Source organism: Cygnus atratus, chromosome 3 (assembly GCF_013377495.2).
Source record: "Cygnus atratus isolate AKBS03 ecotype Queensland, Australia chromosome 3, CAtr_DNAZoo_HiC_assembly, whole genome shotgun sequence".
NCBI classification, from domain to species: Eukaryota; Metazoa; Chordata; class Aves; order Anseriformes; family Anatidae; genus Cygnus; species Cygnus atratus.
In genome coordinates, this window is record NC_066364.1 from 39,381,793 (window position 1) to 39,405,272 (window position 23,480).

Sequence of the window (23,480 nt, forward strand, 5' to 3'; positions counted from 1 at the left end):
ATGAATTTTAAGCGGTGGCTGCCATCAGAGTTTTAACCATACTGTGGCATGCTACCGAAAGCAAACCCATCTGAGTCACAAGAGATAATACATAAAATAAAATAGGTAAATACATTAACAGGACGATGCATAGTTCTTGTTAAAATAAAGAGTGGTTTGAATCTAAGAACTGGAAAATAATTTTCCTTACAATTGTCTGGCGTGGAGGCTGAGTTTAGATCTCACAGTTTCGAGGGCTGGAAAGGTATCAGTGGCCTGCTTTATTTTGTATGGTAACAGTGACGTAACCTTCAGTGTACGATAACAGGTAATTTGCCCCCGAAGGAGCAAGTCTAGTGCTGGTAAATGCTTTTCTGTAGTAAAATGGAAAAAATATTCAAGTTTAAGTGAGGTGACTGTTAAAATAAACCAAAGGTTTTCTCACTCGGGGGGTTATGCTTTGCTTGTAGTGTTGTGGTGGGTTGACCACGGCTGGCCGCCAGGTGCCTCCCACTCTCTCTCACTGCCCTCCCCAGCAGGATGGGGGAAAGAAGATGAAAAAGGGTCGAGATAAAAACGTGGATATTGCTGGTGAATTTCTGCGATGGACAAAACAGATTTGCCTTGGAGAAGATTAATTTATTGCCCATTAATGACAGAGTAGGGTAGTGAGATATAAAAACAAAACTAAAACCACCTTCCCTCCACCACATCCCTCCCAGGCTCAATTTCACAGCAGTATATTAGTACAAGGAAACACAGTCTGTGTTATAAGAAGATTAAAGTTAGTTCCTACATACATAGGAGTATCAAAAGCTGCAATGCTGTAAGAAGTATATTTGGACCTAATATTTTGAGGTATATTTTGAGGTTTGTTGGTTTATTTATTTTTAATAGTTGCCGCCAATGATTTAGGTGCTGTCACGGGCAAGACAAAGCAAACTCCTCATACTGGATTTGAATACAGGGTGTTGTGGCAGAACCAACAAGATCACAACTTTCACCCTACTTGGCTATCTCACGTTCCTGCATTTATGTTCCCTGGGTCTCCACTTCCTGGCAGGGAGGTCCTGGTTCCTGCTGTGCCACTGCTTGCAGTTACCCATCTCAGGTGTCACTGGCCAAGGTCCCAAGGTGTCCCCCAGCATCTGTCACCATGCATCTCTTTCACCTCCATGATCTTTCCTCCAACCACAGTCTCCAACTTATTTCCAGGCTCCCGTCTTTCCAAAACTACTTTTCAGGAGCCTATCTTTTCGGCACACCTCTTTCTGACACCTAAACCCTTAGTTTTCCTAATTTTAATAGTTAAGTGCAGAAGCACAATGTGGGACTTCTTGGTGGTGGTTCTGTCTTACATCTCTTGGAGGATTCAGACCTGCTGCTTCTGCTTTGCCAGCTTGTGTGAGTTGCAGCAGGCAAGTGGCAGGCTTGTGCTTGAGAGTTCAACAGTTCAGCTTCAGTGATTCAGGTGTGTGCACACATACACACAAGATCTGCTGCGTTGTTAGCATTCACACTGTAAGCTGTTTTCACCTACGACAGATGCTTATAGCAAGGAAGTTTTTTCAGCCACCATAGATTCTTGCTCACATCCAAAGGCAAAGGACTACCTGCATTTCTGTTCTTTGCCATGTTTCCCAGCATGCCCTGGCCCCACTTCCCTTTCATGTACAATTAATTCTGCAGTCTGTTAACAAGCTCACATGCACAGTTCTTTAACAACACCAGTTACTGTGCTGCTAGAGCAGAAGCATGGCAAATTGTCCCAAAGCAGCCTGCTGCCACCTTCCTACCCCCTGGAAAAGCAAATGCCTAACGCTGTGGTTGCTCTGGGGGCTGAGGGATGGAGGCTGTCCTGGTGCTGTCACCTGGTGAGAGGGAGAAGAGGTGGCACAGAAACGTGCCGGTCCACAAACAAGCTGCTTCTGCTGCGATCAGCAAGGCAGGTTCTCCAACAGGATGGGTAAGTCACAGCCAATGCTATACTTGCTCAGTTTTCAAGTTTCTTCACTGAACAGAGCTAAGGAAGGTGCTCCTGAGAACCACCCAGCAGATGAGGAAGCAGCCGGAGACAGGACACCCAGGCCTGAGTCAAAGCTACAGGACAACTGAAGCAACCAAATAAAGCCTTGGAGACTTTGTGAGCAAATGTGGAAAGAGACACAAAACACCAGTGACAGGTGTGTGAGAGTACATCGCCTTGAGAGAGCGTGAGAGCAGAAACATATGGGTGAGAAAAGCCCTGGGGGGTCTGGCTGGTTTGGATGGCTGTTAACATGTCTCTCAGGAGTAGAAAGTGTAGAAAGTGCTCCCTTAAAGCACAGGAAACATATACAAACTGCATCTGCATTATACTGAGGCTGAAGAAAAGATGCCGTAGCCACCTCATTTGCTACAGGGAAAGGCTCTGGACTCATACTTTAACATGACTTTCAGGGCGATTACTGCGGCCTGTGCTGGAGAGAAGGGTGCACTGCTACGGAAATCTGAGCTAATCCCCAAGAAGTGGGGCTGATGTTTTTTGAGGGCGGGCCACTGGTTAGTGGGAAACCTTTAGGGGGAAGAGACTGAAGTGGAAATCAGTTGTGCTCCTTATAGGATTGAGGTGTATGTGTTGTAACTTACTCTTAGGTTTCAGGCATGGGCAAAGGACAAATGCCTCACGCTGATGGGAGATGTTTTTAGCATCAGAGCCTCAGCTCTAGTGGCCCTGATTTCTCACAAAATCCCATTTTAGGAACTCACATTCCTTTTTTGGATATCACAGATACAAATTCTGACCAGTCTTCAGGGGTGGCTGTAACCCAACTGAGGCAGGGATCCTGTGTCGAAGTCCTGTGTTTCTAACCGAGGCCTTGAGTCTGGGCTGGTGTGGCCTCCATTTTGAAAGCGCCGATCTTACACAGACTAAATTAACTCAGCAGGCAGCAGAGTATGAAATCGGACGTGACCGATCGATCCTTTGGCTTTGATTCAAAGCGAAACTAATGGAATGTAAAGAAAATGTAAGAACCTATAGGGCTGTAAAGGGTGGTCATTTATTCCTCTTACAAAATAAAAATTAATTTAGGATCTGGGTGTGGACACAATGTTTGAAGAAGTGAATATAACAATACATAGGGACATTACAAACGATTGCTGTGCAGACTGAGCCTCGAGGGAATGGCTTTGATAGATGCCACTGACTAAAATAATTGCATGATAATTTTGGCTAGAGGCACCATCCTATCATCTGATGGTTTTAAGCCATGCACATAGAGTTTAGATTGAATGATCTAAACATCCAAATACAAATAACTGAGAAGTCTGCTTCAAGTACCACGTTTATGCTTTGGCTCTTGGAAAAAAATAAATAAATAAATAGCACTTTGGAAGAAATTTTCTGCTCTACAGCATTCAGCAGCGCTACGTGCTCCTTCTGCAATGCCCTAAAAAAGAATAACCAAGGGCTTTCTCCGAAGGTAAGCAGCAGGAAAAAAATTCTTCCTAGGGAAGTACTGAGCAAGTAGATGCCCATCAGACTGGTATCAATTCAAATTAAAAAACAGGAGTATTTGTATCGTAACATTTAATCTTTCCTGAAAATAAGTTTTTCAGTGAAGCTAGAAACTGATGAAAAATGGTCTTTTTGCAGTTTAGTTGTGGGTTGTTACTCCCTAATATAAGCTATAACCAGTGGATCAATTGAGCATGTTTACAGGTGTTATCAGACTGGCAGTTCTCAGGATGCCAAACGTATGTATATATTGCTACTTTTGAAGTGTAATGGCTGCAGGACAAAAGAAGAATTCAGACAGTGGCGTATTTCATTTTGACCATCCGTTCCAGTTCTATTTTAATTTCTGTGTGATAAAATTTAAGAAGATTTAACTCTGCAAATCACTTCTGATGAAATTTTGGCACAAATTTAATGCAAAAGTGATATGAATTGTGGACAATGATTAAATGAACTTTAGAAGAAATAAAGAAGTAACAAAAACAAGGAATTAAGAAATGTCCTCCGTCAGAAATAGGGCATTTCCATCTGATTCTAACTATGACATGCATGAATTATTAATGCTTAAAATTATCATATAAAAATATTTGGGCAGACACGAAGGCAGTCAGATGGTATAAGGAGAAATGTCCTGCGTCTGTACAATCCATACTAGAACAGTATATTTTGTCAGTCTAGAAATAACGATATCTCTGATATTTTAGATTACTCTCTTACAGTAGACTGAAATTACCCTGTTACACTGGGCTCAAATAAGACCAGGGAAAGGAAAGATGGAGAAATTGTAAGCAGAAGGTTATAAAGTAGTTTTGACTGATATCTTTGAAACTATGGCATTCATGGATATACGTTACCTTTTTATTTTTATTATTATTTTATTACAGAATGTTTACCATGTAAATATTCATACTGTGGCTCTATTGGTGCAGATTTTATGGGAACGTGTCTTGGTATATTAAGCTTACTTAAAGAATTAATTAGACCATTCCTATAATTATCCTGCCCTGTCAGCTGTTGTAAAGGAAAGTCAAGGACAGTGTTGTTTAGATACTGATAGCAACAACTAAGAAACAAACACTTGCATAGAGACACAGTTTATATTCCTCTTCTTGTCTTCACCCTGAAAGACAACATTAACTTTCTGTTCCAAAACGGACATTGATAATTCCTAGTGCTAGAAGAATGATATCTCTTCATCTCTAGGACTAAAACGTCTCATTTCCTGCACTTACATTTTGGCAACTTTCTTAATGCTCTTTTGTTCAACTGCTGTGTCCTGCTGTCAGTCAGTTACCTTCCAGGGGAAGTGGTACCTAGCAGTCAGCGAGTATTACCCACTAGTACTTGACCTCTTGAGTGTCTGGGTTGGGATCTTGCTCTGCATAAACTTCTACTTCTCACCATACTGAAGGTGAATTTTGTAATACAGACTCTTTTGTAAGTGCAGTTTCAAGTTCTGAAAAATAGGTCCAACTTTATTAGATGTAATATTTCAATACATGAACATCATTACACCCACCCAACCTATAAACTTGCAACGTTTGATATCTACTCTGAATAAAATCCATATGCAGTTAGAAGAAAGAAAATTGTACTTTAAAGATGAGGAAAATGGACTACAGTCGTTTCTGATGACTTTTTTCCACACATCTTATTTTGGTGACATGCATGGGAGGGAAGGAGTGGGGAAAGAAGATACTCCAGATGCATCACAGCACCCGGACAAGCCTGAAAAGGTACCCTGTACCAAAAGGGAATTTTATTGTGCGGGTTCAAATTTGCAGGGAAACAAATGAACAAACAACCTAACCCAACACAAAACAAAACTAACCACCACCACCAAAAAAGTAATAAAGCATGTAGGATGCCAGTGCAGAGAATGACTGTGCTGTTGGTTACAACTGAAAAATCTTTACTTGCAGTGTGGATAAATACAACCTCCAAGGAGATTCTTGCTACGCAGTATTATATCATAAATCACAACCAAAATATATTGATAACAGTGATATCACTCAGCTTTGCAATCAATCAAGATCATGTAAGATTTTAGGTACTGCAGCCAGCCACTCTTAAAAAGCTTAGAAATGGCACCTTACAAAAGGTTGTAGTTTAGTGGAATTTGTGAAGCTTTGAAAGTGCAGTAGCATACAAAACTTAAGTGAGAACCCTTAGGTGGATACGACCCTAGTTGCTTTCAATATTTTATTGCCATGTTAGCAGGAAGAATTCCAGGAACATAACGCAGAATGTGTGATGTATTCATAATTACACAAATACCTTACATTTCAATTCCCCACATTATCTGGGGCTCCTGAACAGCTTCTAGAGAAGTGGCTTGGAATCAAGCATCTTGCAGCAGAACATAGATCAGTTTGCTGACGAATCAAATTGTTTCTGCGAAAGAGGTAGTTAAAAAGATCATCTCACACTCACAGCTAAAAACTTTCCCAACACTTCATTATGTATTTTCTGCTTTATTTATTTCATATGTTTAAATCTATTATTAAGACAAAGCATAATGTTCAAGATAGGAATCCTAGAAACACTCTAACTTTTTGAATGATATCTTAGAACTGAGACTATTTATACGTGTACAGTTACATGTAAATTAGCTACGTATTTGTAGTTTTGGACTCCAAAGCAGAAACTTGTGAACCGTTATCCTGGTAGATAGGATAATATTGGATGGATGGCATTAATAATGCTACTACCTTGGTGTACCGAATTAAATTCTTTTTGGTCATAGTTTTAGGATACTTCTCAAAACTTTCTCAATGAAATGAAGGTAATGAGCCTGATCTATTATTCCAGTTGTTTTTCACCCAAAGCTGTGGCAAAGCTACAGACAGGAATAGAGTGGGTGTAGAATTAATCTATTGTTGGCAGTGGATTTGCAAAGTGGGGGAAAAAAAAAAATCTTTCCCAGTGGGAAGAAAATGCTGTAAAACTGCAGGTAGTTAAGAACTATTGTGGCTTATAGGCGAACACAGTCTCTCTTAAAATAATCTCACATTCGAATCTTTCGCTAGTAATCATGTCTGCATTAATTTAACAGCCCATTACATGGAAAATAATGATGAATTTCTAAGCTCTCCTGCTATCAGAAGAATATACATGAAGCATCATTATTTTTAAAAAGATACCAAAAAGGACCATTTTGAAAGTAAACCCAGTCGTGTATTAAAATAAGATCACTTTTTGCATTTCAGACATGAACTTCTGACCATGGGGGACTGGAACTTGTTGGGCAGCATCCTTGAGGAAGTCCACATCCACTCCACCATCGTCGGCAAAATCTGGCTCACGATCCTCTTCATATTCCGGATGCTGGTGCTGGGAGTGGCTGCCGAAGATGTCTGGGACGACGAGCAGTCGGAGTTCATCTGCAACACGGAGCAGCCTGGCTGCAGCAATATCTGCTACGACAAAGCCTTCCCCATCTCTTTGATCAGATACTGGGTATTGCAGATCATATTTGTCTCGTCTCCGTCTCTAGTTTACATGGGCCACGCGCTCTACAGGTTAAGGGCTCTAGAGAAGGAGCGGCAGAAGAGGAAAGCCCACCTGCGGGCTCAGCTGGAAGACCTGGAGCCCGTGCCCGAGGAACACAAGCGAGTGGAGAGGGAGCTGCGGAAGCTGGAGGAACAGAAGAAGGTGAATAAGGCCCCCCTGAGGGGGTCCCTGCTGCGCACCTATGTGCTACATATCCTGACCCGCTCGGTGGTCGAGGTGGGCTTTATGATAGGTCAGTATCTTCTGTACGGGTTCCACATGCCCCCCCTTTACAAGTGCACCCGTCCCCCTTGCCCGAACACGGTGGATTGCTTTGTGTCCCGGCCCACAGAGAAGACCATCTTCATGCTTTTCATGCACAGCATCGCCGCCGTCTCCCTCTTCCTCAACATCCTCGAGATCGCCCACCTGGGCCTCAACAAGATCCACAAGACCCTGGCGGGCCGGCCGCGGAGGCCGGCGGGCCGGGCTGACGACGAGGCCGGCCCCTGCCACCCCACCAACGGCTCGGCGATGCCTCCTCGCCCTTCGGCCTCCCCTCCGCCGCCTCCCTCCTCCTCCTCGGCCGCCGCCGGGGGCCTCCAGCGCCGGGGGGAGCCCGGAGCCGCCGCCCCGCCGCGCCGCCGCCCCCCGGGCTCGGTGCAGCACCGCGGACAGAGGCCGCCGGCATCGTCCAGCAGCGAGGAGGCTCCGCCGGGCACTGTGGGGACAGCGGGGCCGGGGACGGGGCCGGGGACAGGGCCGGGGACGTCCCGCGGGCTGCCCCGCAAGCACAGCCGGGTGAGGGCCTGCAGGGACGTGCAGGAGGAGCTCGGCGAGTCCCCCGACAGCGGGCACTGCCCCGGCACCCGCAAGTCCAGCTTCCTCTCCAGGGTGCTGCCCGCCAGCCCCGAGGGCAGCGGCAACCAGAGCGCTGCCTCCCCGGGGGGCTCCGCCACCGGCTCCGGGGCCGGCTCCCCGTCGGGCTGCGAGGGGCAGCGGAGCCAGGAGGGCAGCCCGGCAGGCAGCCCCCCGCCGCCCGCCGCCGCCACGGGACGACGGGTGTCCATGGCAAGTAGCGCCCCGCCGCCCGTGGGGCAGATGGCGGGTGGGTGACCGGGGGAACCGGGGGGATCGGCGTGACCTGGAGGCTCGGGGGGATCAGTCCCAGGGAGGAGAGGGCGAGGCGGGGGTCTGGGAGGTTTCTCCAGGCTCCCCGGCACAGCCCCGGCATGGTGGGTCCTGCTGGGTGAAGGCTACCCCCAACACATCGGTCCCTTGGTGCAGTGAGAGCCGAAGCATCACTAGGGCATCCGTGAGGGTCTCCAGAACTCCCAAAGCATCCCCAAGGCATCCCTAAGGGTCTCCAAGTCACCAAAGCTTGGCTCATCACATCACCCCAGGGCTGCCATCCATCCCTTGGTCAGCTCCGGCCTTCTTGACACCTGAACAGACAGAAGGCCACCATCTGATGGGTTGGCTTCTTTTGGCTCTGGGGGTGGCTCTCCAGGCTGACCGGCGGGCTGGGTAGCTGCCCAGTGGGTAAACCAAAGTCTCTGCGTATGAAACACCAAATAATTGCAATCACAGCACTGACAGCTACAGAAAGGCATTTTCAGAGGCTGTTCCTGTTCTTTGGCCGGACCAAACTTGCTTACACTCAGTGTTAATAAGGTATTGTGCTTGCCTTCAACCACCAAGTAGATCTTTTAATGTTTTTTAAAAATGAATTTGACTTCTGATTGCCCCGGATCATGGGATTTGTTCTCTGAGAACAAAACCCCCCAGCTTCTTTATAAATTCTTGCAGGAGCAAGCCCTTAAATATCTTTTGACAGGGCATGTAAAAAACAGAAGATTACTTCACACAATACTCAGAGTTATAAATTCTGCTTAATTTCTCCTCGCTCTTCCTAAAAAGACATGCTTTTATTAAATTTGAAGCAAAATAAACTCACAAAACCCCAAAATCTTCTGTGGTGAGAAGCAGAAAATACTCTAACACATTGTTCCCCACCAAACTGCCTGTGAGCTCCATTTTTCACAGAGTTATAATTTCTACAGTATATAAATAGTGGGCATAAACCATGTTAAATTGCCACTTTGGTGCTATTTAATTACTTTCCGCTTTGCTTTTTCCAACATGGGGAGATGGCCTAGAGCCCAATCTGTTGACCATCTGCTGTTTTTTGATACCCAGATGAGAAGGCTATTTCAAAAGGCTGAGTGCAGGAGGTACTAAGCAAGGCAGAATCTCAGTAGCACCTGTTGAGAAGTCACAGAAGATACTCGGCAGCTTTTAATGTTTAATGACAATGAAGCTATCTTTCAGGTGAGAGCTTGCTGAGAAATATACTCAGTTTGCAAAGCAATGCCATTATTCCTGAAAGTAACACTTTTCTGGCATGCTGCCTTTGTGGATCATTACGCATGGGACTGTTACTAGCATTTTTTAATGTGACTCACGATATTCTGAAGTAAAGGCACTTCTATCATTCAGTCACTGCTGTGGCTAATGCACTCTGCTACCAGCGTTCCTAAGGTATTTAATGATACCACTTTCAGTACACATGTATGCTGGTGCAGCGTGGAAGTGCTGTGCCTGGGCAATAAAACCTATACAAAGAGAGCAAGGAAATTTCTCTTGGGACTTCCTCTTTGGAGGAAAGGTTACTTTCAGCCTTTAAGAGAAAATGCGTTCAATCCTCCACTACAGACCTGCACGAAATGGCTGGATAGGAAATTGAACACAAAATGTACGTTTGGCATGAAGAGTCTTCAACTTCTCAGACTTGAGTTGAAATCAGACCAGCTATATATATATATAAAAGAAGAAAATGCCTTTCCCTCGGTAGGATTCAGACCAACCACTGTCTGGCCGCAACGCAGACATTCAAGGCTGTTCAAAACGTCCCTCTCCAGAAGTGGTGGAGGCAAAGAGCCGTTTCTGTTCTTCATGTCCAACTATGACAAAGAAGTTGGAAAATATTTATGTTATAGCTGATCAGTTTTACAGGCAAAGCAATCACTCATCATACTCTATTCAGATTCTTGGTCATTGCACTGTCAAAGTTCGTCCACTCTATTCAGATTCTTGGTCATTGCACTGTCAAAGTTCGTCCATTATTCAGATTGGGAAGCAAAAAATGAGAGAAGCAGAAGTCTTGAAAATGTTATTAGGCTGAAGGCTTCTCAGGAGTTTGATCCATTGGGAAAAAAAAAATCCTTCAGCCCTTTCTGGTCAGACTTCAGATCCAAAATGTTTGGAGGCCAGACCACCAGAACAAGATATGCAGCAGGTACACACACAGTTCTGCCCTCAGTTTTGCATCTCCAGCTATATTCTAACTTTTTTATTCAAGGGGAGATACAGCCATGGAACCAAGGGGCACCTTCTGCATGGCCCGAGCCTTGTCTCCCTTGGGCAAGGGGGCCTCAAGTGTCTCGGCACACCCAGCTCAGGGAAAAGAGCCACGCTGAATTTGGTGCAAATGGCCTCACAAGTGACAGCTGGGAGTGAGGCGCATGAAGGTGTGTGGGAACTATGCTGGTATTCATAGGATTTTGCATCATGAGGAAATTAAAAACAGCAACTTTGCAAGATCAGCCCCCCGACTGGTGCATGATACATTTAAAGTCTAATAAAAAGCATAGGCTGATGCAGACAAAGGTCAGTATATAACCAGCAGAGATAGAATCCTTAGATTTTATCGAATCCATAGACAAGGGCAGGAATTACAGAGCATTTAGGCTTTTTGTTGTTGGAGCACCGCACTAAGAGTCATTGCCTGCCCAGCCTGTCCAGCATCACCTTTTCTTTGGCCTACATATGATAGTTTTCTAACAAATGCTAAGGTCTGCTCTGAAATCCATGAGTTTTAATTTGGTTGACTGAGATTGGGCATAATTACCTTAAACTACTAACTCTTGCCACAAGGGCACAGCCTTCCTGAAGACTTGGATCATATTCATCATGTGCTCCCCAAGCTAAATCTGCATTGAGGGAACTACTGTAATAGAGTAACAGTCCTCTTGCTGGAGCACCCAAGGATATCCCAAGAAGATGGGGACGCGTGACATATCTACCAGTCCTGTTGTATTCGTGAGCTAAAGTGAGCTCCTGGAATCACAAAACTGCAAGTCATGAAAGGATGTATAATATTCTTAGCAATATTTTAGCTGAACCTGTCTCTTGGGAAGCCAAGGTTACTAGATGAAGATTTTTTTTTTTCAGAAAGAATTAGGTGTTTTGGGGACTCAACTGCAGATTCGTGTTTTGAAAGAAGTGCTGAGCTTCCCTCTTTCTTGCTTTGGTTCCTTTCTCTTCAGACCACCCTTTCCTCCGGAGAGTCCTGTGCTTTCGGTGTCATTTCTTCCAGTCTCTGTCCTTGGCTCCAAAGAAATCAATGCAACTTTAAAAGTAGGGCCCCCTCCTCATTGTGAACGAGGCGGATAAAGCTGACAATTTAGCAAGCGGCTGATAAAGCTGATACTCTCAGCTCACAGAAACAGATTCAGATAGGGCTGCTGATTTTATTCACTTGCAGAAACGTCTCTGGGGCTGAAATCCTGTTTCTGCTGAAGTTGGGGAAATTTTACTATTCACTGGGTCTGGTTTCCTTCACTATGTTGCTTTTTTATCCCTCTGTGCTGTTCAGTTCTTTTGCTGCTTCTCAATTCTCCGTTCAGCTTTGAGCCTTTTACCCAGTGGGAAAACTGTCACTAGCAGGAAGGCCATGAAAGAGAGAGCTGCTATTCAGCCCGAATGCCTGCTGTCTTCTCCAGAACAAGGCATGTTTACTCAGCCTTTCAACAACACTTGAGGAATAAATACCCACCCATTTAACTAGCTGCCCACCCGCTCTCGCTCCTGGGGCTGGGAACAGTTCGGTAAGAGTCAATGTGCATCGAAATAACAAATCTGATAGCCACAGATGGGTTATTCTGACAGCTGAGCTCCACCAGAAAATCTACAGGTGGGTCAAGGGAGTGGTAAAGCCCTGCATCGTCACACTAGGTTGCCTGAGATGCCTTGCAGGTGTTCGCCTGCTAGCACCTGATGCTGGCTTTGTAGAGCTTTCCTACTCAAATGTCTCTTAAAAAATACTCCACGGTAGTTCTACATGTTTCATTTTGCCCTGGTGCATTCAGGAAAAATTCATGAAGATGCCTGCCAATAATCCTGCAAAACCTACCAAATCACCTAAAGGTATCTGTTCACCAAGTGCACAAACACAGAAATTAGGAAAATGACAAACCTTGGGGATCAGCAGTGGTGGGCAAATAAGGAACCCCTCCGAGGATGTGTGCAGCAACAAATAGGCTGGGTTTCTGAAAGTGGAGCTCACCTGAGTCCATCTTTGTATGGTTTTAAGGCAATTGAAAGATATAAAAGACCCTTAACATGTAAAGCAAGGGCTATGGGATGGGGCCACTGATTTCAAGCAAATTACTTCAGGGATTAATTTATTTGGTTTAAAAGCATGGTGTTTCCCCTCCCCTCAGCCTCCCCTTAGCACTGAACAAAGCCGAGGTAAGTGTGTTGTCAGCTTCCCACCTTCTCAGCTGCGCATGTGGTGGAGCCTGGGTTAATCGCTAGGATAACATTTCTTTTTCCCCTCGAAGCCAGTTCAGCTTCATGCTTTCTTTCTCTTGTTATCTTTCAGAGCATGCTCCTAGAACTATCATCTATCATGAAAAAGTAATGACGTTCTGAGGACAAGAGATAAACTGAGGGACTGAGCACAAACCACCTTCAGCAGAAAGATAAAAAGCCGATTACCTGCTGGTGTCTCCCTCTCCCTCCTCCCCTTATCATGCTAAATTCGTAATACCGTTTAAGAAAGCAAACACTTGTTTTATTCCTCAATTTTATGCCACTTCCAACAGCACCGCACGCTGACTGCAGGTGTTGATGAGCAGCTTGCATCACAGCTCACGATTTTTCTCACGTAGACTGAGCTGAAGCTGGTCACTGCAGAAATAGCCCGGTGTCTTTGGGAGGGCGTTTCGGGATGTACAACTTGTTGTGCATGCGAGCAGTGTTCATATCAGCAACCAGCCTGATGCACAGACCGTAGAGGTAGCAGAAGGCCCAAGACACCTACAGGGAAGGTTTAGTTTGATTTTTAAGCAACCTGGAAGGCTACGCGGCCTTTATCTCCCCAGGCTTCAGCAGCCAATGAATAAAAAAGATGGATCTCACACACACAAGGAGTCTGAAGGGGCAGAGGATTTAACAGAGAGAGAAAACCCCAGCTGAAGAATATTCTGCTGCTCGTCTGCCCCTGCTAATGTAATCCTCAAGCTCTGCTAGAGACTTTCTGTGCTCATGTAGCCTCTTTGTACTTCTGGCTTCAAAACTGAAACTAAGTAAAGCCGGGCAATTTATTTTCAGTGCAAAACATCTGTGCTTTTCTTCAGTTTGCTCTTCAAGAAGAACTGCAAGGCATCAGCTCAGGATCATGAAAAATCTTACTGTCTCATCAGTTCATACAGATTAATTGAAGGACAAGCAGCACCCAAAAACTCTCACTTTGAGTTTGCTGAGATAGATGCGCTCTGGAAGGCTGGATTTCTGGGTTGTAAGCAGCCCAAGACAGCAGCCCTTCCAGTTGTGTATCCAGCAAGCAGAGCACTCTGGCTAGCCACAAGCCTGTTTCTGGCTGCTTGCTCCTGGCTGCTTTTATTTGTCAGGTTTCTCGGAGCTTGCATTTCCCTCAACGTGCTAGTCACTTCGACAGCAAGAGCAAGCTTATTTGCTCTGCCAGCTTCCTTACTCATAAAAGTTCTCTTTGACTTGACAACTCTTAGGGAAGGGGAACAGTAGGAGACAAAAACTAATGAAAAAAAAGGACTGAAGCATAAGGATTACTTGAGATTGCAGTGTTTTTGTTCCAGTGTACATGACTTGCATTTAAGTCACTACAGCCTCACTGACACTTTGCCTCTGCATTTATTTAGTGTGTTAAAGCAAAAAAAAGGGGAATGCCTAAGATGGTAGCCATTAAGTGTCAGCAACAACTGGTCAAGGATGGAGAAGTGCTTCTGCTACAGTACGTGCTCTACTGCCGGGCCATGAGGACATGCAGTGGGTTCTGCATCGTGACAAATTTCAACGGGTAGGAAGTTTCCTTCGTGTGTGCTCAACAGGAAGATCTGGGAAACTCTGGAAAGTGGTATTTCTGCCCTTCCTCCGTGAGAATTTTCAGGTTGAAAAACCAGGGGCAACATCGACTGCTGCCGGCGGCAGAGGACACAGTTGACATCCCTGAGGGTGATGGCTGAGGGCACACGACCTTGTGCCCGTGTTCCCCAGCGGGTGGCCGGATGCGGATGCCCGGCTCCCTCTGGCAGCCTGCCCACCTCCCAGTCCCACAGGGCATCCCGCTGGCCACGCCGCCCCCTTCCCAGGCCTCCTCCTGCCAAGTGCTCGCTCAGGTTGTGTCCAACCCCGTGCGAGAGGCAGAGAGCAGATGTCCCAGGCCAGGTGGTACTGGCACCCAAGGCGGTTACCGTTTCTTCTCTCCTTTTTTTTTTTTTGCAGTTTGAGTGAGGCTAATGGTCAATGGCACAAGTTCCTGCTTCAGAAAGGAACATTTGGGTTACACAAAAAAAGATTTCAGCTTTTTTTTTGGTTGTTGTTGTTTCTACAGAAACATCTTCCAACGTCTCCCGGGTTTTCTGTAAAAGGGAAATAAACCCCAACCTCTCTCCTTGCCTCCCTACATCTCGGTACACTGTTGCTTTACAAGACCAAAACAAAGACTTAGCAGAATTGCCTAAAGTCAAGCACTGGGGGAATGGGTACAGATACAGCGTATTTGATCTTCCAAACCAACTTATTTCATCTCTGCAATGAAATAACCTTGGCTGTTCCTGCAGCAGATCAAAGATAACCTGATCCCCGGATCAAAGACAACTAATGAATTAGGAATAGGACCACGTGAGCAGAGGTCTCATCATCAGGCCAGAGATTCACCAGGCGGCACCGACCCTCCCTCCCGACCCCCAGCTACAGCCCCGCGCTAACCAAGGACTGCAACATCAAGTTCGGAGTCAAGATAAGTCAATTTACAATACATAATGATATGTCTTTATTTCATCAACAGAAATGGTGTCTAGACAAAATTCAGTTAACACTAGCAATTCAAATGAATGAAGCGAGTCGGGTGGTTTTTTTTTTTCATTTTTGTTTTTTGCACAATACTGTATTTACAATGAGTAAATGACATTTTAAATTCATTAGTTCATAGCAATGCTTTCTTCCAAAAAGGTAAAAATTCTTAGTAACAGAGAGTAAGCATCAACAGCCACCTCATTTATTTATACAATAAAAATCACAAGAAACCACAGTCACCTAGAAAAAAAATAAAGACAAGCTTAAGAACTAGTACAATAAAATGATGCATTGAATTAAGTTACATTAATCGCATAGAATTTGTGTAAAAAGTATGTAGAAAAAACACCTGATGTAACCTGTTACAGTCATTGACCAGTTATGAGAGGTACAGAGGGTTATACAGGTAGATATGTGTGAAAACTGTCCATACTGTTTGACCTGGGGAGGAAGAGAAGAGGGGTTGCACCCCCTTGCATACACTGATAAAACCCTGTTTTGAATATGGCCTCTGAAGTTTGTAAGGCATATATAAGAGGTGCACTTGTAACCAACTGGTTCTGGAACAAACTCTTAGGGCATCCCCACCCTTGAAATCAAAGGCGATGCTTGAAATCAATAGTAAACAAACACGCATCAAATATCACCAAAGTGTTTAGTATAATTCCTGCCAGCCTGCGGGATCCAGATAGCTTCGGTCAGAGCACAAGTAGTAGTGGGAACAGTATCTATAGCATGCACATTTCTCTCAGGTATACAGCAAACGCGAGGGAGCACCGTCCTGTGCAATCGCGCCCCGGAGGTTGCGTTGCCTCCGGCTACGGGGCCGAGCCCTGACAGCGACCCCAGTCCCAGGGGCCGTTCGGGTCCGCAGCCTGGGACCATCTCTGCTTCTAAGCAATCAGTGAGATCAAACGCTGCCAGCTGCCATTTCTGTTTTGGGATGCTAGTTTCATTCTGCGTGCCCTTAATGAGACGAAAGGGACAAGGGCGGCACCGCGCGCGTCATTTCGCCTCCGTAAAGGGCTCTTCCCACAGCAAGTAAAATTTGTACGAGAACAGGAGTCATCTAACTGGGTTTTCAGCAGTCGTTTGTCTGGGGTAATTCCCTTACAAAAAGGTATTTTTAGGATTCCTTCCTGCCAAAAAGTGGTTTTATTTGCAAAAATGGCAACATTGTATGTGTAATACCTTAAAATGCATATCAGTATTTGACTTTGATATAAATAACACCTATCCTGGTGGAGTGTAGGAAAATACTATACACTTAGTCCTTGCAAGTAATGCCATTAAAATTTTGAGAGTAAGGAGAATAATTATTCTACAGACCACCAACAATAGATCTTTTAAATATACACACAGTATTTGAACATATGCATATACACATATATTGGATTCTGCAGCATCAGATCTGATGCCTGAGTCATGAAATACTCCAAGGAGTATTATAAATATACACATAGGTATTATAAACAAGAAAATACACAAACACACACTGACTAGAATTATATATGTATGTATACATACATACACGTATTATAGATATCTATATAAAATTAACTTGGACTGTGTTGGCAGAGACAAAACTGAAATGAAGTAAAAACTCTGTTGAGGAAATTTCTAGCAGGAAAGAGAGCATAAGTTCTTTACGGTAATGGTTTTAGTTTCACCTCACTTCCAACAAAAATAAGCCACCCGATACTTAGCAGATCCCTCCTTATGCAAGGCCATCAGCTCCGCTGCTCACACTGAAGCTAAACCTTCTCTACACAGACCTAAAATATAGACTTTTAAAATGCTGCAAGCTTGGGCTACAACGTTCACCCGAAGACACCTCCAAACGCGTTTCGGATCAGAAGAAAGGTGAAAGCAGTGCTCCTCGTTGCAACAGTAAAGGACAAAATGCGAGCTTGCGTAAACCTGGCAAACGTTCACCTTGTCTCACTGCAAAATTCACTACAGGTCTACTCTGGAAACCCATCCCTCTCCTTTTTAACAACCACAGTAGTGGATTACATGACACAAGTGAGCCTGGCATTACAGCGCTTCATCATGCTTTCTCCTAGTGGATCAGATTTTATTTTATTACAAGATTATAGTGATTCCAGCATGCAGATTTGTTTTTTTTTTTTTTTCCTTAGGCAATCATAAACATACATATTAAAAGATCTAACTATCTATCTAGGCATTTTAACTTCTATTTAAGCGCTCTTTAGAATACAGACTTGATGAAGTGTTGAACTCCAGATTAACAACCACACTATCAGCATTAATCATTTCTCTGGCAGCAGTTAATCTGTTTAGCAAAGTTATTTATCTAGTTCCCACTCTCCTTTTTAAAGAGAAGTAGCAGTTAGCATACTAATCACCGTGGCTTGCCTTTGCAGCACATTTTACTTCCTTGGGAAAAAATAATACAAGGATTAGATCCAAAAATATAGTGCATCTTAAAAGCAGCATATACCCTTAGAAAGACATTTAATAAATTACTTGTACAATATATAAAATAATAGTTTTATACTGCAGCATCAAACTCTGACGCCTGAGTCATCATATGTTAGGAAGTTTGTGATATAAATACTGGGATCTCCTGATAACACAGCCAACATTTCGCTTTTGCATTTTGCATGTTTTCTGTTTTGTTTTCTCTCTCTCTGTTTCTGTTTTTTTCTTTTTATTTTTTTTTTGCACTACCTTTTTGTTCCAGAATCAGCTTGCAATGAGCTTTAATTGTGTTCAAGGCACCCCCAGAGAACGCAGAGAAACAAACACATTATATAGTGTAGTACTCACCTGACAAAGCATAACGAGCCTAAATGAAATGAGGTTTCCTGGCGATACAAGGATAGCAATGGCAAAGGAAGAGGAGGACTAGGTACAGCCTGGACAAAGCTTCGAGGACTCGCATGCCCATGAGAGCACTGCAGTGCCCAGCAGGGAGACGGGGGCTCGTCACACCTTTCCCAAGCACTGCCTGGCAGGACAGATGCTGCACGTGTCCTCTTTGACAAATGCAAAGAGATCCTCACTTAAGATCATGGTGACCACTGGCCAAACTCTTCACACTAATAAATACTGCAGTCACCTTTTTTTTTTTTTTCTTTTTGTTCTTTTCTTTCTAACGGTGTCCTTGTGGTCAGCTGTTTTGACCTCATGACGAGAGCAGCTGGGTATGCTAACTGACGTCCAGGTCTGAAACTAATTCTCCCAATGCCTTCCTTTAAAGTTAGCCCGGTAACAGTTTTGAGAGCCACGTGGTTCAGAATAGCAAAAAAAAAACTCAAGACGAAATAGAAACAAAAAACAACCACCACCACCACCAAAAAAAAAAAACCCACTGAAAAACCATGATACATGTAAATATAGGAAGCAATGACACAAAATCAGCCACTTCTAATGGGAAAGAATGAAATCAAACATCCAGAAAAGCTCACGGGGGAGGGAAAGAGAGCGAGAGGAGAGAAAAGGTTGAGGAAGAGACACTTATTTGAGCAGTGGTTTTAAACACCAGTTCCCAAGGTAGAGGAAATCAAGAGACCCAGCACCAGTATGAAGCCAGGTCAAACCTAAGAGCTGCAGCGCAATGGGTTGTGTGGGTGGGTTTTTTAAACCGTTGGAATGAGGTCAAGAGTACCAGTTGCACATGAGTTGTTAGTAGAGTAAATCTTCATGTCAGGAAGCAAGTTAAAACTTGGTTTTACGCTCATAAAACATTCTACCTATTGATATATATAGGAGGTCACTTAAAAATTAAAAAAAAAGGCAACAGAAAAACATCTTTAAAATACTGTGTCAGTTGACCCTTCCCTCCCTCCGCCCCAGCCCCCCCAAGTAGCTATGAGTCTATAATGTGATTCACATTTAGTTTTAAATTCTAGCTTTCACCATGGTCTCATAGAAACAAAACTTCTCTGCGAAGCACAGAACTGCTTTGCAACGTCAATGAATCCAAAGGAAAATCCAATCCCCCCGCAAGAGCTTCTCACTCAGTTACCTGCAAAAGGTGGCCGGGAGGGGGTTCAAATAGTTTTAGCTTAAGCTCTTGTAAAAAGAAAGGACGACTCCTCCCCCTTTTTCAACCGTGTGAACTAGGAGTTTATGGCATTCGTATACTTTTGAACATCTAAAGGTAAGGATTTTGTACAGTAATGATTAATACTTAAACATAAATATTCTCCTACATTATATACTAGATTTTCTTTGTACATGCGGGGAAAAAAAGTATTTTCAACAAACATGGCACATGCTATATGCATTTCCTCCTCGGTAGCTCGGCTACAATAGTGTGGGTGCAGAGGGTAAAAGCAAGACTTTGTGGCAAGCGCGCGACGGTCCATGAGCACAGTCTGAAGATGGAAGAAGGGGAGAGAGGGAGCTGATTCCTCCTCCAAGGTAAAGATGCTGATCTACTGGGTGCCTCAAAAAAAGCACCAGCGCACACCTCGAGTGTAAACGTTAGTGCAGAAGACCACATTATCGCCCAGTGCTTCTGAGAAGCCGCTATCCCCCCATACTCTTTTTGTCTTTTTTTTGAACAGGTGTGAACAGCTGGTCAATTTTTTCAGCAAGAACAAACGATATCAGCCAGTAAAGCACACGACAGTCGTCGCCCAGGATAAAGCCACGCAACCTGGCACACGTAGGGCAAAGAACCACAAAAGAAAAACTCAGTACACTTAGAGTAATAATAATTATTAAAAAAGCATTAGGAGGACGCTCTTCTGTCTACACTGTACATACAGCTGTTATGCTCGGAAAGCTGCTGTCTCACACAGTCATAACATGAGTCAACATCGCTTCAGATACAAATCCAATACAGTTACAACTAAGCCAATTCACTGAGTAGTCTCCTTTGAGACCGGGCTCTTTTAGCTGCGGTTTGTGCTGAGGGCAATGCTGCAGGACGAGAGGATCCTGGAACACAAGAACTGGAAGGGTAAGCGACCCGAGTGGGTGTCGACAGACGTGTGATTTGCTCTTAGAGGATACAGTGCTAACTTGACTTCTGTAGGGAAACCAAAGTCAACGGTTAGGGGTCTGATCCTGCAACTCTTCCTACCCAGGCAGGATCTCTGCCTTCGCCAGACCCACCTCTGCAGCTCGGGTCTGGCGAAGGAAACAGGTAATGTCTGAGGAAAGCTGAGGTGAGGCTACAGGGACTACTCGGAGCAGCAGTTGCTTCCATGAGTAAAGGATGCAGACCGGGGCTGGAAAAGAAGCCCCCCGAAGTGTATTGATGTGATCTCCGTTTACTTTACTTCGTGGAACGTATGATGAACAGATCCAGTTGTCAAATACGTTTTTCTCTAAAGAGTGAAATATACTTTACCCTATAAGAATCCAAAAGCATCATTAACAGCACTTAAGCTTGGTTTGTGAAACAGAAAGAAGTCTGAATATAAAAATAATTCAAGCAGATTCTCTTTACAAATTGTATAGTGAATTCAGTATTTGGCAAGACCGTTTTTTACTACATAATGAGCTCCTGAGTGTTTGTCTATTAGCTAAAACTTTTCTATTTTCTTTAAGCCATAAAGCAAAGAAAACCATATACTCAAGTTATACTGAAGTCACGACTTCATTTATGAAAAGAGGTTTGACCAGAAACTCAGTGCAAGTGGCAAAGTTGACCATTACTGTACAGTATCTGCAAGAAAATAAAATAAATCCACATTGCTCAAGTGGCACGAAATGGCTGTGCCAAAAAAATGTCTATAATAAAATCTCAAATAAGCTTCCAACATTACAATTTTATAAATAAGTACAAATTGAATGATATTGCTGAACTGAGAACCGAGAAAAAAAATAATCGTGTAACAAGTTACCAAACTAGTTCTAGCATCGAAGACAAAAAGGAATGTTGGAACTTGTTTATACAATGTAAATGAAAGCTTCCAGTTTGTAGGATGAGAAAAATTGAGGCATGCAGGGACTTTTGCATATGGATATATATATTTTATATATATTATATATAATATGTACAGTTTAGCTATAAAACTTTGATGTGTAAAGAAGCTGTCTTCAATGAAAAATTGAACATTCAGAGGAAATTCCTGAGTTAGGGTTTTGTGACATGGGCCACTGAGAAAAAAGCTGCAGTTGGGTCCTCAGAGGTGTTATGTCCATCCCTGTTAAGATTGAAATCAACATACAAAAACAGACAGTGTTGCCACTGTTTAGTTCCCTGCCTGAGCAAGGGATAGCACCATTGTGAAGATAACTCCTGCTTGTAGAGAGGAGGGAATACTTAAAAACAGTATTGCTGCTAAGACCACTGTAGTGTGCACCAAATACGTTCTTCTAGACAACGAATGAACACTGCCACTGGCTGACTGAAGAACACCTGACCAGGTGTAACGTTAAGGTTACAAGTCACTAGGTGTAATCTTTCCTAGGCTGTTCATCTGTTGTACATTTATCAGTCATTTCCTGACAGAAGTCTACCGTGACCGTTTGGCTACTCTGCTCTCGCGGAAGCTCTCTCTCGGGGTAAGTACCTGGCTCAGCTCCATCCAAACCCCCGCCGCCGGCCGAGCAATTCTCCGAGACGTTGTTGGGCAGCCAGGGCGCTCCCAGTTGCACCGAGCCTTGCTCCGAGCAGCACTGCATGCTCTCCCCGACGCACTGGGACGGCACCAGGCTCTGCTCCACACCGGCTGGGGAGGGGCTGATGGTGGTGGCTGTCTGCAGATCCATGGGCCTGAGAACGGGGCAGTATCGGTGGAGGGCTTGGATCTGTTCTGGGCTCTGCATGTCTCTACACACTTCTTGGGAAAGACATGAGAAGTTGTCTAGCAATTCTCCCATGCTTGCTTTCAGCTGGTTCCTTTCTGAGAGCAATTTCTCTTTCTCACACACCTGGAAAAGAAAGAAGGCACCTTAGTTTGGTGACAGGCCATCCACTGGCAGCGCAGTCCAGGCACGCATCCAGCAGCACCCAAGGAGAACTCTAACATGTCACGCTTATTTTTACAGGGTTGAGGAAAAGCCACAAAGCCATCAGATATTGACCACTGTGAGGCCTGTGTGGACTGCAATTTGGGAAACAGCTTCAGAAAAACATTTGAGTTGGAAGAGGGTAGAGTCATAAGTTACTCCCTTAATAATTAGTTACCTTAATAGACTAAAGCTGCTGGATGTATGATATAAAAAACTCTGACAGAAACGCTTTGATGGAGAAAAGCCATTATCCATCCAACCAAGAAGAAATCAGGGTCTAGTTGATGAAATTGTGTTGCAGACCACCCCCAGGTGCTGGGGCAGTCAGTCAGGCTCCTTTGGCCCACGTCCCAGCTGAACACCCATTCCCACTGCAAGGCATGGTATTCAGAGGAGATGACTGGGGCCAGGGTGGGCTCTGTGGCCTGTGCCATGGTTTGTTTTTGTATGTCCTGGTGCTTACTGGCTTGGGTTGGACCTAACCAAGATATTTTTACGAAGACCTGTGTGAAAACCCTAAAAGTAGGCTTAAGGAAAAGTTGGACTTGGAGCTTAGGGACATGGTTTAGTGGGTGATATTGGTAGTAGGGTGATGGTTGGACCAGATGATCTTGGAGGTCTCTTCCAACCCTAATGATTCCATGATTCTTTCTCATGCACATGCTTGGGAGGCAAATGAGGAAGAGTCAGGCACAGAGCCAGACCCAGTCTGGGGTTACACCACTAAAAACTGGTGTTGACCCAGTGCAGAACAAGGAGGATGGTCCAGCTGCAGAGCAGCCCACCACCCGGGAAGGCAGGCACACAGCTCGAGGGAGTAGATTAGATTTGGTAGAGTACAAGAGCTACTTCCAGAGCTCAGGTGGCCCTGACAGCAGCACACCGTGTACCTCACCTAGTAACACTGCTAAACCCAAGCTGCCTCGGCATCTGAGGAGTGAAACCCCCTTGCTCCGATAATCCAGCTACGGGTGCTTGCTACAGCTGATAGTACTACACTGGGTCCAAAGCCCACACTGGAAGCGTGCAGCTGTGAGAATGAGAGCAGTGTACATGAAAAGAACCAACTGCTGAAATATTGATAAATCTATCAAGAAAACATAAAAATAATAAAAAAATAAACAGATGCTCAAGTACATCTTGAGATAATGAATTATGGAAGAGAATATGCTGTGAGTTTGCAGGGAAAAAAAAAGTGAGTTGGTAAATGGATGAGTGAAGGAACGCAGGCAAAAACCCCCTACCTATCAAACTCAGAAGATGCAACCGTCACTCACTGTCTGCTGCGAAACCATCTGTGTCAAGGAGATGGGTGACTTACAGGAAATAAGTGCAGTGGGAAGAAAGGGTCTTTCATTTAAAAACAACAAAATAAAACAAAACAAAAAAACAGCAGCCAAGCGAAAACCCCTTAAACCCTAGTACCACTACATAACGAAGGAGAATGGAAATT

At 44.3% G+C, this 23,480-nt stretch overlaps 2 protein-coding genes across 3 annotated transcripts in view; one reads left to right on the forward strand and one right to left on the reverse strand.

Annotated features, from left to right (window-relative positions):
• The first annotated feature begins 6,703 nt into the window (after nucleotides 1-6,703).
• GJA10 (gap junction protein alpha 10) lies at nucleotides 6,704-8,086 on the forward strand. Its single transcript, XM_035559492.1, has one exon. The coding sequence runs from the start codon at nucleotides 6,704-6,706 to the stop codon at nucleotides 8,084-8,086; it is 1,383 nt and encodes a 460-aa protein (XP_035415385.1).
• A 6,951-nt stretch (nucleotides 8,087-15,037) lies between these two features.
• The window catches only part of BACH2 (BTB domain and CNC homolog 2), a 150,569-nt gene continuing 142,126 nt past the window's right edge, over nucleotides 15,038-23,480 (reverse strand). The window contains exons 5-6 of one of the 2 annotated variants that reach the window (XM_050709701.1): nucleotides 21,586-21,946; nucleotides 15,038-20,418 (exon numbers count right to left, since the gene is read on the reverse strand). In XM_050709701.1, coding sequence (XP_050565658.1) covers nucleotides 20,414-20,418; nucleotides 21,586-21,946 — 366 coding nt within the window. In that variant the 3' untranslated portion in view covers nucleotides 15,038-20,413. Of the gene's footprint in view, nucleotides 20,419-21,344; nucleotides 21,947-23,480 lie in introns of those variants that run through there. The other variant, XM_035559479.2, reaches the window with a different exon arrangement.